Raw genomic sequence first — 12,978 nt, 5'->3', positions numbered from 1 at the left:
TACTGGTTCGATAACTTTGGTTTCTTTCTGAGGGAAAACTTGTCACTGTGCGCATCATACCTTCCTCTTGGGGTTCCCAACGGACGTGTACATCTACGCGCATCAGGGAGCAAGGACCAAGGCGATGCGTTGTCTCCCGCACTTCTCCACGCGTGCAACTGTTGTACGCGGTCGTGCAAAATGGCACGACAACGAGACATGCCCGCTGGAAACTGCCGATTCGGGCGTTCCTCCAGGGCCTCTCCCAGGGGTGCTTTGATAACCTGTTGGGCCACAACGCGGACCACTTACAGGCAACCAAATGACCCGTTTTTTGCTGGGCTGATGAGAGCCAAAGGGCTCACAGCCTACCAAACGCGCCCAAAGTCTACTAAACATTTGCACTTGCAGTCACGGAGTTGGCCACGAGCCCTTCTTCTTGACCTTTTTAACTTCTTGACCAGAGCCCCGAGCGCCTGGATCGAGGCCGCGGCGAGGGGAGCCTTCTAGAACATTTGCTGATAAGCAGCGAGGGAGGCATCGTCGAACGATGCAGCCGGGGCAAGTATGTCGCAGACCTTGGCGATGAGCTCCTGGATGACGACGGATCCATCGCTGAGTTGACGCGCCTTCTTCTTAATGGCGATTCGGCCACTACGTCTCGGCTCGTCGGCGGTGGCAGTAGGTTTCTTCTTCTTTCGCAGGGAGGACGTGCCTAGCAGAGGCAGTAGAACCGGGCCGGCGATAGACGCCATGAAATCATGCAGCTGCAGGATGGCGTCGACGGAGTCATGGATATCCTGGGTGGACGAGGTCAGTTCCCGAGCCTGGCGAGGAGGCGAGGGCGTGGGCGTGGGCTTCGGCTGCGGCAGGAGTGGCACCTCTGAGAGAGGCGGCATCGCAGCGCCCTGGGAGGCCAGCGAGTGCACCGCGGCGTCCTAGGCTTCATTCACCACCACTGGCGTGACGTGCAGAGAAGGGCTGTTGCAGATGGGATGCCCCTGCAAGGCCGAGCACAGGCCCTTGATAACCCACAAGTATAGGGGATCGCAACAGTCTTCGAGGGAAATAAAACCCAATTTATTGATTCGACACAAGGGGAGCCAAAGAATATTTGTAAGCCTTAACAGCGGAGTTGTCAATTCAGCTGCACTGGAAACAGACTTGCTCGCAAGAGTTTATCAGTAGCAACAGTTTTATAGCAGTAGGAGTAGTGAAATAACAGCAGCAGTGTAACAAAGACAGCAGTAGTGATTTTAGTAAACAGCAGGATTAAAATACTGTAGGCACAAGGATGGATAAACGGGCGTTGCATGGATAAGAGAATTCATGTAACAATCAAGGCAGAGCATTTGCAGATAATAATAAAGCGGTATCCAAGTACTAAACAATCCATATGCATGTGTTCCGTATATAGTCGTACGTGCTCGCAATGAGAAATTTGCACAACATCTTTTGTCCTACCAGCCGGTGGCAGCCGGGCCTCTAGGGAAACTACTGGAAATTAAGGTACTCCTTTTAATAGAGTACCGGAGCAAAGCATTAACACTCCGTGAACACATGTGATGCTCACATCACCGCCTTCCCCTCCGCTTATCCCAATTTCTGTCACTTTGGGGCCTCGGGTTCCGGACAGCAATATGTGTATACAACTTGCCGGTAAGATCATAAAACAATGAATATCTTCATGAATCAATAACATGTTCAGATCTGAAATCATGGCACTCGGGCCCTAGTGACAAGCATTAAGCATAACAAGTTGCAACAATATCATAAAAGTACCATCTACGGATACTAGGCACTATGCCCTAACATCTTATGACTATTACATGATCAATCTCATCCAATCCCTACCATCCCCTTCAGCCTACAGCGGGGGAATTACTCACACATGGATGGGGGAAGCATGGCTGGTTGATGGAGAGGCGTCGGTGGTGATGGCGGCGATGATCCCCTCCAATTCCCCGTCCCGGCGGAGTGCCAGAACGGAGTTTCTGGTCCCGAGGCGGAGTTTCGCGATGGCGGCGGAGTTCTGGACGTCTTCTGGAAATATGGTCGAACCCCCTGACGTTTTTAGGTCGAAAGGGTTAAGTAGTCGAAAGGGGAGCGTCGGGGGGCCGCCGAGGCGCCCTCACCATAGGGCGGCGCCCCCCCCCCCTCCAAGCCGCGCTGGCCTATGGTGTGGGGGCCGTGGGCCCCCCTGGCTTGCCCTTTTGGCCTCGTAAGTTCTCTGTGAAAATAGGCCCATTGCGATTATTTCCGGGGATTTTCCTGAAAGTTGAGTTTCTGCACAAAAACAAGACACCAGTGCAATTCTGCTGAAAACAGCGTAAGTCCGTGTTAGTTGTATCCGAAATACACAAATTAGAGGCAAAACTATAGCAAAAGTGTTCGGGAAAGTAGATACGTTTTGGACGTATCAGCCCTCGTCGACGAGCTCGTGAGGCGCGTGGTGAGAGGTGGAGCAGCTCCAGCTGGCCCACGAGGCCAACCTCCTCCATGGAAGGCACATGTTCAAAGAAGCTATGGTCGCAGGGGTCGCCAGCATTGCTCCGGGCGTGGGTGTCAATGGCGCCTAGGTCGTTGGTGACAACGAGTAGCGGCTACATCGGCTGCGGTGGAGGCAGAGGCCCGCAGGGCTTGTCGAGGAAGCGCAGGGCGTGCCCCGCCGTGCACGCAGCGCCGCCGACTCTGCCAGGATAGGCGCGACTGCGTCTTTGAGGCAGGACAAAAGCTCGGCGTGCAGCATGGCACCCTGCTCAGGGATGAAGGAGCGCAGGTTAGCGTCTGGAGCAGTGGGCGTTGGGGTCGCAGCAGGCGGGGCGTCAGTCATGGCAGCGTCGACGCCGTGGCGCCACCCGTAGCCCCCGTTCCCAACGTCACGGCGTCGTGGCGAGCGAGTCCGTTCGCGACGGGTGTTCCCTTCCGCGTCCCGGCGGTCCCCATAGGTCCTCATGTCCCTTTGAGCCGCGCCATCACGGTCGTGGTCGTCGTCACGGCGCGGGTGCACGCGCGGGTGATCGGCCCGTGTACCGCCACGACCCCACCGAGCAAAGGCCGTTGCGCGCGCCAGAATCTCGTCGCCGTCCTCGTTCTGCATGGGCGTGGGCGGCATGCCATCGACGGTGAGGTAATGCCAATCGAAGCTGACCCGTGTAGGCCTGAACGCGGCGGCGTCGGTGCTGGAGCCGAAGAAATCGAGTGGCGCCGTGCTGTAGTGACTACATTGTAGTCCTCAATCGTGTCCAGGTGCACGATGATGCGGTTCCGCTGCGTATTTTCAGATCACGTTTGAGTGTGCTAATTTCCCAACAATAACAACTACTCCACTAAAAATATGTGAATAAGAATATGTTTACACTTGCAAACTGAATATAGATATGTAAAACACATCTAAATATATTTGTGGAGAAAAAACTAGATTTTCTGAATTTCATGAGAGAGAAAAAGCTGCGTTTACATTATATCTTTTCTGAATTTCATGTCAGGCTGTATGGGACCCCCGAGCCAAATTTGTTGACCTTTCACGGAGAGACCTACCAGTCTCGACCCGCTTTTCACATCGCGTAAATTATCTGGATAGTAAGGCATCCTGGCTAGAAAACAGTTATCTAAAATTTTCCCAGATCTGGCCGGCGCCTCCAGCAACTGACCGCCGGGCAACCACGATGACACCCGCTTCATCCGTGGTCCACGACAGTTCTAAGAAATTTAGTTTGACTGACAGCGACTCCGGCGGTACTGAACAAAACCAAGCGGCATGACCAGCGATGCATGGTGCGCGCGACGAAGCGGACAACGGCCCGATTCACGGCAAGGGGAGGGACTTAAAGTACAGGTAAAAACCTGGGGATGCGGATCGCGTCAGAGCTCCCACTGCTACCACGCCTACTAATTTACTATCAAAAGTACTGTCAGTCCTACAATAAGGATCATACTACTGTTCAGCTGGACAGCTTTGCGACGTTAACATAATCCTATATTCAGTCGACGAAAGCACCGTCACTGTCACGAGCGCGTGCACCAATGACAAAACTAATCCTTCTGTTTGATTTACACGTTGCTTTTGTATTTTAGTACACTGTACACAAAAACCGGCGTGCATCGTTTCACATGACACCCCAGTGGAACTTCATCGGGAGGCAGTCAATGCATGGGAGCGAGCGTGTGCAGACTTTTATTTGAATGGTTAATAAAGAAATGAAGGGGACTTGGAGGGTAGCTAGGCTCCCCCTGATATAGATCAGGACACTAATCAACGATAGCGTTTCATTGCCCATTTCAGAATACAGTTCCTATCTTCTTCACCCATTCTGCTGCTATCAGGTATGTAAAAGTTGACGGTCCTAAGTTATTTTGGTTTGTTTTGCTCCTGTTGTATTACTTTGGTAAGATCTGCTGAAATCTCTGTCGGCATGTAGCTCTAGACATTTGTTAAAAATAGCTCTACATATCTAGACTGTGTTTGCGATGCATATCATTTTTGTTTGATTCTATTTGCTCCTGTTTCCATCTAAGTTCAGATATATACTCCGCGCCGCGAATTTTAGCCTGTAAGAAGTACAAACAACAAGTTCCCCACTTTTCAAGCCTATATATCTACCGTAGTCTACATCTCAGACCAACTTTTGCATCTTCACTAAAATGCAGGGTTTATTTGATCAAGTCATTGGACATCCCCTAAGCACAGTTCCCCTCTAATAGGTAGGGACAGGGCTTAGCACAAGTCTCCAATAGGTACACAACTCGTTGTTTGGATGCTTAGTCTCATGGTTCAGGAATTGCATTAGATTTATGTAGCTAATGTCGGAAATTGCATGATGTGTGTACTCAGGAAGACGAGGGAAACATGGAGGACGTATTGGAGCGCATATTTCACGGAAGCATCGAGCCAAGAGATGTAAAGTTATCAGCTCTAGAGAGCATCACCGAAAATTTCTCCGAAGAGCGAATAATTGGTGCTGGCGGATTTGGAACCGTTTACAAGGTAAACTTCACTTTGCACAGAAAATCTGGGTTGAACAACCAAAATATCTCATGCGGTTGACAAGAGAGAAAAATAAAACTACTGGACAAATGTTCCATTGGTAGAGAATTTTTATAAAATTATCGCTATGTCTCTGTGCTATACTGCAAAGCAAAATACTTTGGTAGTATATATGCTGCCAGAGTTGAGTTCTATGCATGCATGGCAAATTTTCTCACAACTTGTTGCATTGCATGTTCAATATTTTCTAATGTGAACCGAGTTTAAACAGGGTGTCCTAAAAAATGGAGAAGTTGCTGTGAAGAGGCTAAGGAACAACCAAACAATAGATGAGAAGCTATTTCGCCGGGAGGTTAACAGCCTATTGAATGTAAATCATAAGAATATAGTTAAATTTCTTGGCTTCTGTTCTAATACAGAGCATAAAGCAATCAAATGTGAAGGATCAAAAGAATACATCTACGCAGAGGATAGAGAAAGAATACTCTGTTTTGAGTACATCAACAACGGGAGTCTAGACAAATATATTGCAGGTACACTCTGGAATGTGGGCAATTCTTCTCTCTCTTTTAACTCCTAGTACTCTTCAGTAACAATTATATAAGATACAGCCTAACAATATCATTTTCGTATAGTGCACAAATAATTGTTGAAAGACCTCATGCTCTTCTGCCTTTTTATTCTGCAGATGAATTAAGGGGGCTTCAATGGGACACTCGTTATTTCATAATAAAAGGAATATGCGAGGGTCTGCAGTATCTTCATATGAAAAAACGTATTCTTCATATGGATCTGAAACCGGCCAACATACTAATAGATCATAATATGGTAGCGAAAATAACAGATTTCGGTTTATCAAAGATCATGGATAACTCACAAACTAAAAGTACAACCCGCTTTTTATCACTGTAAGCAATTTACCACATGACTTTTTCAATACCTTCCCGTCCATTTTTAGTGTTCTACTATAATTAATAGAATCTCATGCAGAGGATACACCGCTCCAGAATACCTAGAGAATGGCAAAATGTCAGTCAAGTCTGATGTGTATAGCCTCGGCATCATAATAATCGAACTGGTGACAGGGTTTAGGAGTGTTCCCGATATTAACAATGTAAGGTTTTTTTCTTGATAAATTGATAATGTAGTGTGTTTTACATTGTAGATGGTCCCTTTTTACAGATTTGTCCAAATATTTTTGTTGCATATCGTTAGAAGGTTTTGTATAAGCCTAAAAATACTATTTCGATTAACGTGAGTAATCTAGTGGCATGTTGATGTATATTTAGCTTAATGGTAATCCATAGAATATTGCGCATGAGACAATAAGCACGTGTTTTTGTGCCTCTTGTTTTTGTTCTTCTTGTTGAGTGGGTACTCCTGGTGGCTGGACCAGGCACCAAGGTCCAAAACCTTGTTACTTTATTCATCTTGTGAAGTAATATCGACTAACTTAGTTAACAACTGAATGTGTTTTCAACTGACTTTAAGATCCATATTTTTCTCTCATAGGGAAAATAAGATAAATAGTAGTTGAGCACCCTGAAATTTTCCTAATGAAACAGGAATTACATTTCAGTTATACTTCTAGTTAAATTTTTTTCCAAGCATTGGGTGGCATCATCATGGTGCTACAATTTAAAAGAGATCTTAACTAAAGAAACTGATGAATTGATTCTAGAATCAAGCTGACATGGTTTGTCTACCCTATGTCTATACAAATTGCTGGCATTATTTTTTCTTCACTATAGCAGCTCTGTCAAATGGCAGGTACTTAGAAGATGGAGGCATAGATGTCATAAATCAGGGAAAGAAACACCATTTAGATACCAACAGATAACTAAACTCATCGAGATTGGGCTACTCTGCCAGGAAAAGGACCCCTATAAGAGGCCTTTGATATCCGACATAGTGCGTGGGATCAATGAATTGGAAAGCACGGATAGGCAAGTCAGCAATGCAAATGAATCTACGGTTGGCCATGTAAGCTCATGTGCTCCTCATAACTTTGATTGTATAAATAGAATACAAGGAAAGAAAAGCCTTTATGACTTGCTCCACAGGGAAGGGCTATCTACATGTTGATGTACACGAAAAAAAAAACAAATAAAGTGTACATTGTAGGAGAGGAGTCTTACATTTGTGCTTCATAATGTGGATGCATTCTCTCCGGCTTTTTTTCTTTCGACAAAGAGGTTCAGACCCCCAGCCTTCGCATTGAAAAGATGCATTCTTTTCGCTAAGGAACCATATATGTTAAAAGATCAAGTGATAGTGATATAGCATACATGCAAGAGAGTGCGCCTATTACCACGACCTGATATTTAATTTCCCCCAATGCTAGTCCAAACATTTAAGTGAAATAAAAAACATTCATTGCCTTTTGCCTACTCTTCTAATTCTATAAGTTTTCAACCCTAATGAAAACAGAGCTCATGAGATTCTAGGAAAAGTGCATCTCATTGTTGAAACGCATCTTGTTTGATTCTTGCAGAGAAGCCCCTACTTTGATGATGACATGCTTGGGATTGAGCCTCTTGAGCTATGCTTTCCTTTCGAGCTCAACAATCACAATTCATGCTTACTTGAGCTAACCAACGAGACAAATGATTTTATTGCTTTCGCCATCCAAACAACGAGCCCCCTGCCATACTGTATAGAACCAAAGAAAGACATTGTGGCTCCACGATCAAAGTATAGTGTCAACATAACATTGCAATCACTAGAAAAGGTACCACAAGATTGGCAGTACATTGGCGATTTCATTGTGCGGAGCACCAAAGTAAATGACAGCCTTATGACTGAGAATATAACTGAAGATATATTCCATAACGAGGAAGGTAAATTGGTAGATGAAGTAAATCTTACGGTTACATATAAGGCCGAGGCACCCAAAGTGGATGTTTCACTTGGGTCCCTAATAATTTCAGACACAAGAAGTCTGCATAGTCCACATGAGTCCAGTGTGCCGCCAACAGAGGCAGAATCCGAGGTGAGCATAGTTACTTAATTAAACTTGCGAAGTTTTAATTACCTTCCTTAGTAGAATCTGTGATTGTTTAAGAATTTAGATCTAGTCGACTGGGGTATAGGCGCATGTGCATAGTAAACTAATTAACAGTGTACGTCAAAATATGTGCCACTTTGGTTTTCTGGTTGGACAATATTCTAGTCTCGTTTTTGTTTCCTTCATTTGATAGTTTCATCTATTCGTTTTATGAAATTGTAAATGTAGATAAATTAAAATTTATCACTGGACAGTACAAATATGTGTCACTTTTGTTTTCTGACTAACAACATAATCTTGAACGTTATTTATTTGATTCGATTATAGTATATGTGCTAAGTAGCCGCTCATCTCCATGAAAAACATGATCCACGTCTCTAGCAGATGTGTGCCTATTTCATCATCACACCTACTTCCCCATTCAAACATCATCAATCTTGTTATTGCTGCTTAATGGTGTCAAGGAATAAAAAAATGTCCATTTGTGTTCACGGTACATAGTCCACTCCCACTTTTGTCCATGATTTTTACTCTAGTTTGAAAAGAACCAGTGATATGCTCGCTCAATTCCTCAATTCCAAAACCGCCATTGTTTTCACAAATTACACTTCAAGGAAAAAAGATATGGACGGGGACCCTGTCGGATAGGATACTTGTTACTTCTGGATAACTGCTTGTTATTGAGTTACTCCTATATATTAATAACTATCATTGGAAATATTTTAGTATAGACGTCTTGAAAGGAAAACGTGCTGGGAAATTATCTCAAAATAGTGAAATGGGCTATAGTTGAAACAAAAAAAACTTGAAATGTCGAATTACACATTTAATCATAGATACCAGTTTCACTGCAAGTTAATGTTCTCTAATTGAATGTTTCCAATAGACCGATTTATCCTTGGCTATGTTCTTCTTTTGCAGATAATAAGTGTATCTACCTCAGATGAGGTAATCCTGTTTGACCCCCCGGAAGTATGTTTTCCCATGGTGCCAGATAAAACTGTTTTGTCTTCAATTAAAATAATCAACACTACAGAATCCTATGTTAGTTTCTCCATACATTGCACAAAAGAAAAACCTGCGGAAGGTTACTTCTTCAACAAAACCATATCAATCCTGCCACCACTGTCCTCAGAATACCTCACAGTAAGAAGATATGAAATGGAAGATGCAGGAGAAAAGATGCAGTTCAATGTGGAATTCGATGTCTGGTACGCCATCGTGGCTGATGATGTCAAAGCCTGCGACCTTGATTTTCATGATTACACTGAGTGTAAGAAGATGCACACCGTTGGAAAGAAGGTAAGTCCACCTTTTTTTTCTTTTGAGGAAATACAGAAATTAGAGCGACCGACACTTTTTATCCCATTCCGTGTCTGCTCTAGATTCAGTCTTCATTTGTACAGTAGTTTTTTTTTTTTTGCCAGCCAAGGACGGAGAGTTTTCCTATGTTACGTTGCATTATTAATAGAAGCAAAAAAGTTGTCCAGTTTATTAGGGAAATCGAATGAAAACCCAAACAACATGCTTAGCAACGACAAACTCCCTACCTGGCAGGCATTCGTGATGCCTAGGACAGGGTGTTTGGCGCTGATCCGTCTGGTACTCGCAGCAATCCCGCTGCACCAGCTGATGGTACTAGGTCTTGATAAGAAGACGCTAAAGCAGGTTAACAAAATCCTGCGCGGGTTTCTCTGGGCTAGCAGACGCAAACGGTGGCCACCGCGATCAGTTTGATGGTGCGCTGGATCTGAAGGATGCGTATAGACTCCATGCGACCTTGGTGCGGGTTTGATATGCAGTTATTGAAGGTGGAGTTGAATGTCTTTGCGGCCTCCACCTCGACGGAGGTCAGCAATGAGGAATCTGCCCTCTTCTAGGAAAACAAATGGCGGGATGGTAGGTCCGTCAACGAAATGACGTTTGAGGTTTACGCGCTAGTATCTAAACGTGCTAGTACAAAGGTTTAGGAGGGGGCCCACCAGTAACCGACTCACACGGCACTAATGAGCATTTCCTACTAGTGTAGGCCACCTACCAGACAAAACACACACTCCTCATGCACGGACGCCTGTGGCGCTGATCCTCTCTCTTCAAGCGCACAACCAGCAGAGCCTCCCTCTCTGGCTGGTCCCTTCAACTCTCACTTGCGACACCGCAGCCTGTCATGGTAGACGACTCTTTCCTGCACCTCCCACTCAACCACACCGACGTCGGCCCTTTGTCCTCCACCAATCCTCTACAAATCCCCTCGGCAGGAGTGTGGGACCACAAGTGAATTTCGAAATAAGAGTATCGATCCCACAGAGAGCCTACCGTCTATGATAAAATATGTGTTCCTTGTTACAACTTACAAAAGAATGCACAAGGATGCACTTAATTTCAAGTAAAAGTGAATAAGGTTGATTGAGTGTGCTAAATAGTAAAAGTAAAATTCCTAAAAGTAACTAATGAAAATGAAAACAGTGTGCTGTAAGTAGGCTAAACTGCTTTTGGAAAATCTTCGATTCATCTCTAGTATTTGGAATATCAAAGATTAGATTATTCTAGTAATTCTTTATATATATGTGCATGGGAGATACTTCACATAGGGCGGTTGTAGACCAGCCATCTGTTCAACCGTCCTCTCATAAACATATCAATGTAAAGGGTAAACAACCTCAGTACATTACTATTAAGGGTTCCACCAGGATCCCATGGTTTTTGATGAATGCTCTATAAGTCTCCTCTTATTCCCCCTTAACAATGTGATAGAGGATCAGCGTGAGGCCTCCTGTCCACCACGTGTCCAATGGTGATTCCCTCTCTTGTCCTTGGAGGCAAATGTTGCATGATCGACTTCATATAACATCAAGAGACACAATTAATATACAATGATAAAGAAATGAATAAAACATTTTTTTGAATTGCATTGAACACGTCTGAATTTTCTCAAGTAGATTTCGAGCCATTTATTTTTTCTTACCGATCGGCTAGTTGAATCAATAAACCCATGCTTAGTTCCAATTCCACTTGTAACTGGGAAAAACGCACTTACAACTACACTTGGAACAAAAAAAATTATAATTGCAACAACACCTGCAACTGGAAAAAAAAATCATAGATGCACCATCACTTTCTACTGAAAATAACCTTAGTTGCAACTTTACTTGCAACTAACAATGTATCACCGTTGTAACATCATTTACTGCTAAAAAGGTTCCAGTTGCAACCCCATTTGCAACTAGAAAAATCTGATTTGCAACATCTTTTACAACCGGAAAAATGTAAGTAGCAACATCTTTTACAACCAGAAAAATGTAAGATGCAATCCAACTTGCAACTGGAAAAATATCACAGTTGCAACCTCAATTGTAAGAAGAAAAAAAAATTCAGTCGCAACTGGAATTTTTTTCCGATTATAACCCCAGCTACAACTAACTAAATCAGTTGGAACCTCACTTAGAGTATCTCCAACAGACGCGTGATAGCGCCACACGCTAAAAAAATTACAGCACCGTTTTTCTAGTTTTAGCGTGCGTGTTTGCAAATCGCTTCACCAGGCGCTGGACACTTTAGCGCGTCGTTGCCAAGCACTTCACCAGGCGCAGTAAAACTCATGGAACTCATCCCTCCCATGACATCCATGGTACTCATTTCTCTCATGCCTCCCATGGTACTAATTCCTCCATAGCCTCCCATGCCACCAATGGAACTCATTCCACCCGTGCCTCCATAGCATACCATATGGCTCTGATGGTACTCATCCTTTTCTGCGCCAAGATTTGATCATGCATGAGGTTGATGTACTCCTTTTGCCTATCATCAAGGTTGGATGTGTCCATCAAAAAGACATTCTTCTCTTGCTCAATGCGGTGTTTCTTCCCCTTGTTGTTTTTGCAATCAGTTAGGAGTTTCTTCACTTGATGATGAATCTTCAAGTCCAATGGCACCATCTATTGTTTCCTTGATTGCTTTTCTTAGCTTGATTGGGACTTCTACTCCATCACGATTCCTCCACTTTTTTCATTCTTAATTTCACTCCAACAATGGTACAAAAAAAATCGCTTCAACCATCTTACCCTTCTTGTTCGGCTTAGGATTTCCCATAAATAAACTCTTGGCAATCTCGTTCTACATAAGTAAAAAATAGTAATTAGTGCAAATATAACAAATAAACAAGATGAGAGCAACAATTAGTGGATATAGAACTTACCCCATCTTTCTCATTGGTACCACTTGGGTTTATTTTGTCAACATGTGCCAACACCCCCACCACTTTGAACAATCGGTGTTGATAACTCCCCATCGCGACCGAAGAGACATGTTCGTGCCCCTAGTGCAAGTTCTATTGTATAAGACTATAATCCCTGCCCAGTATGTATGTTTTGTTTGATCCGTGCCGGTAGCCGGATCCATACCCACCTTGTGCAAAACGTCTTCTTCGGCAATATAGTTGGCCGACCGTCCCCCTTTCGGTGTATCGACCAACCCTCACCATCCGCATCGACTCCATATGTACCACTATCAAGATGTATACACGAATATTCTTGCGAATAATTGGACCCAACATTCATATGTGACATGAATGTCTCATCAACAACACTACATACAAATTGTTATCAAATTCTATTCATCCACACAAATACTATTCATCTAAACATGTATGTAGCAAAGAGAAAGTCCGTACCTTGCTATCATATCATCGCCCATGTTGGGCACGCCTGAATCCGGTGCAAATGCTTCCGATGGGGGTGGTGGTGGAGGAGGTATCTATGGCGTCGTCGACTTCTTCGACCCCTTTTTTCTGCACTGCTGCATCCACCGACGACCGCTTTGTGACTGCTTTCTTCATCGGGGGAGGTGCTGCCGGCGCAAGCGCAGCGCTTGCGGTCGCCGATCTTAGCGCCACGAATAGGTTCCGCACGATCGAGGCGCTAGGGTTCGCCGTCTCCACCGCTGGAGAAGCTGCAGCCGACGGATCGGAGTTCGTGGGAGAGGAGCGGAGCGGCCTGCCATCATCGGT

At 44.5% G+C, this 12,978-nt stretch overlaps 1 protein-coding gene across 1 annotated transcript; it reads left to right on the top strand.

Annotated features, from left to right (window-relative positions):
• The first annotated feature begins 4,828 nt into the window (after positions 1 to 4,828).
• LOC124664363 (U-box domain-containing protein 52-like) lies at positions 4,829 to 9,853 on the top strand. The gene is made up of 10 exons (XM_047201901.1): positions 4,829 to 4,966; positions 5,238 to 5,499; positions 5,655 to 5,874; positions 5,957 to 6,080; positions 6,182 to 6,184; positions 6,737 to 6,949; positions 7,461 to 7,958; positions 8,895 to 9,275; positions 9,531 to 9,641; positions 9,776 to 9,853. Exons 1-10 carry the CDS (start codon positions 4,829 to 4,831, stop codon positions 9,851 to 9,853), a joined length of 2,028 nt encoding a protein of 675 aa, XP_047057857.1.
• The last annotated feature ends 3,125 nt before the right edge of the window (positions 9,854 to 12,978 follow it).

The sequence above is a fragment of the Lolium rigidum genome, chromosome 6 (assembly GCF_022539505.1).
Source record: "Lolium rigidum isolate FL_2022 chromosome 6, APGP_CSIRO_Lrig_0.1, whole genome shotgun sequence".
Lineage (NCBI taxonomy): Eukaryota > Viridiplantae > Streptophyta > Magnoliopsida > Poales > Poaceae > Lolium > Lolium rigidum.
The sequence above is the reverse complement of the archived record's forward strand: the minus strand, read 5'-3'. Positions and strand labels throughout refer to the sequence as shown.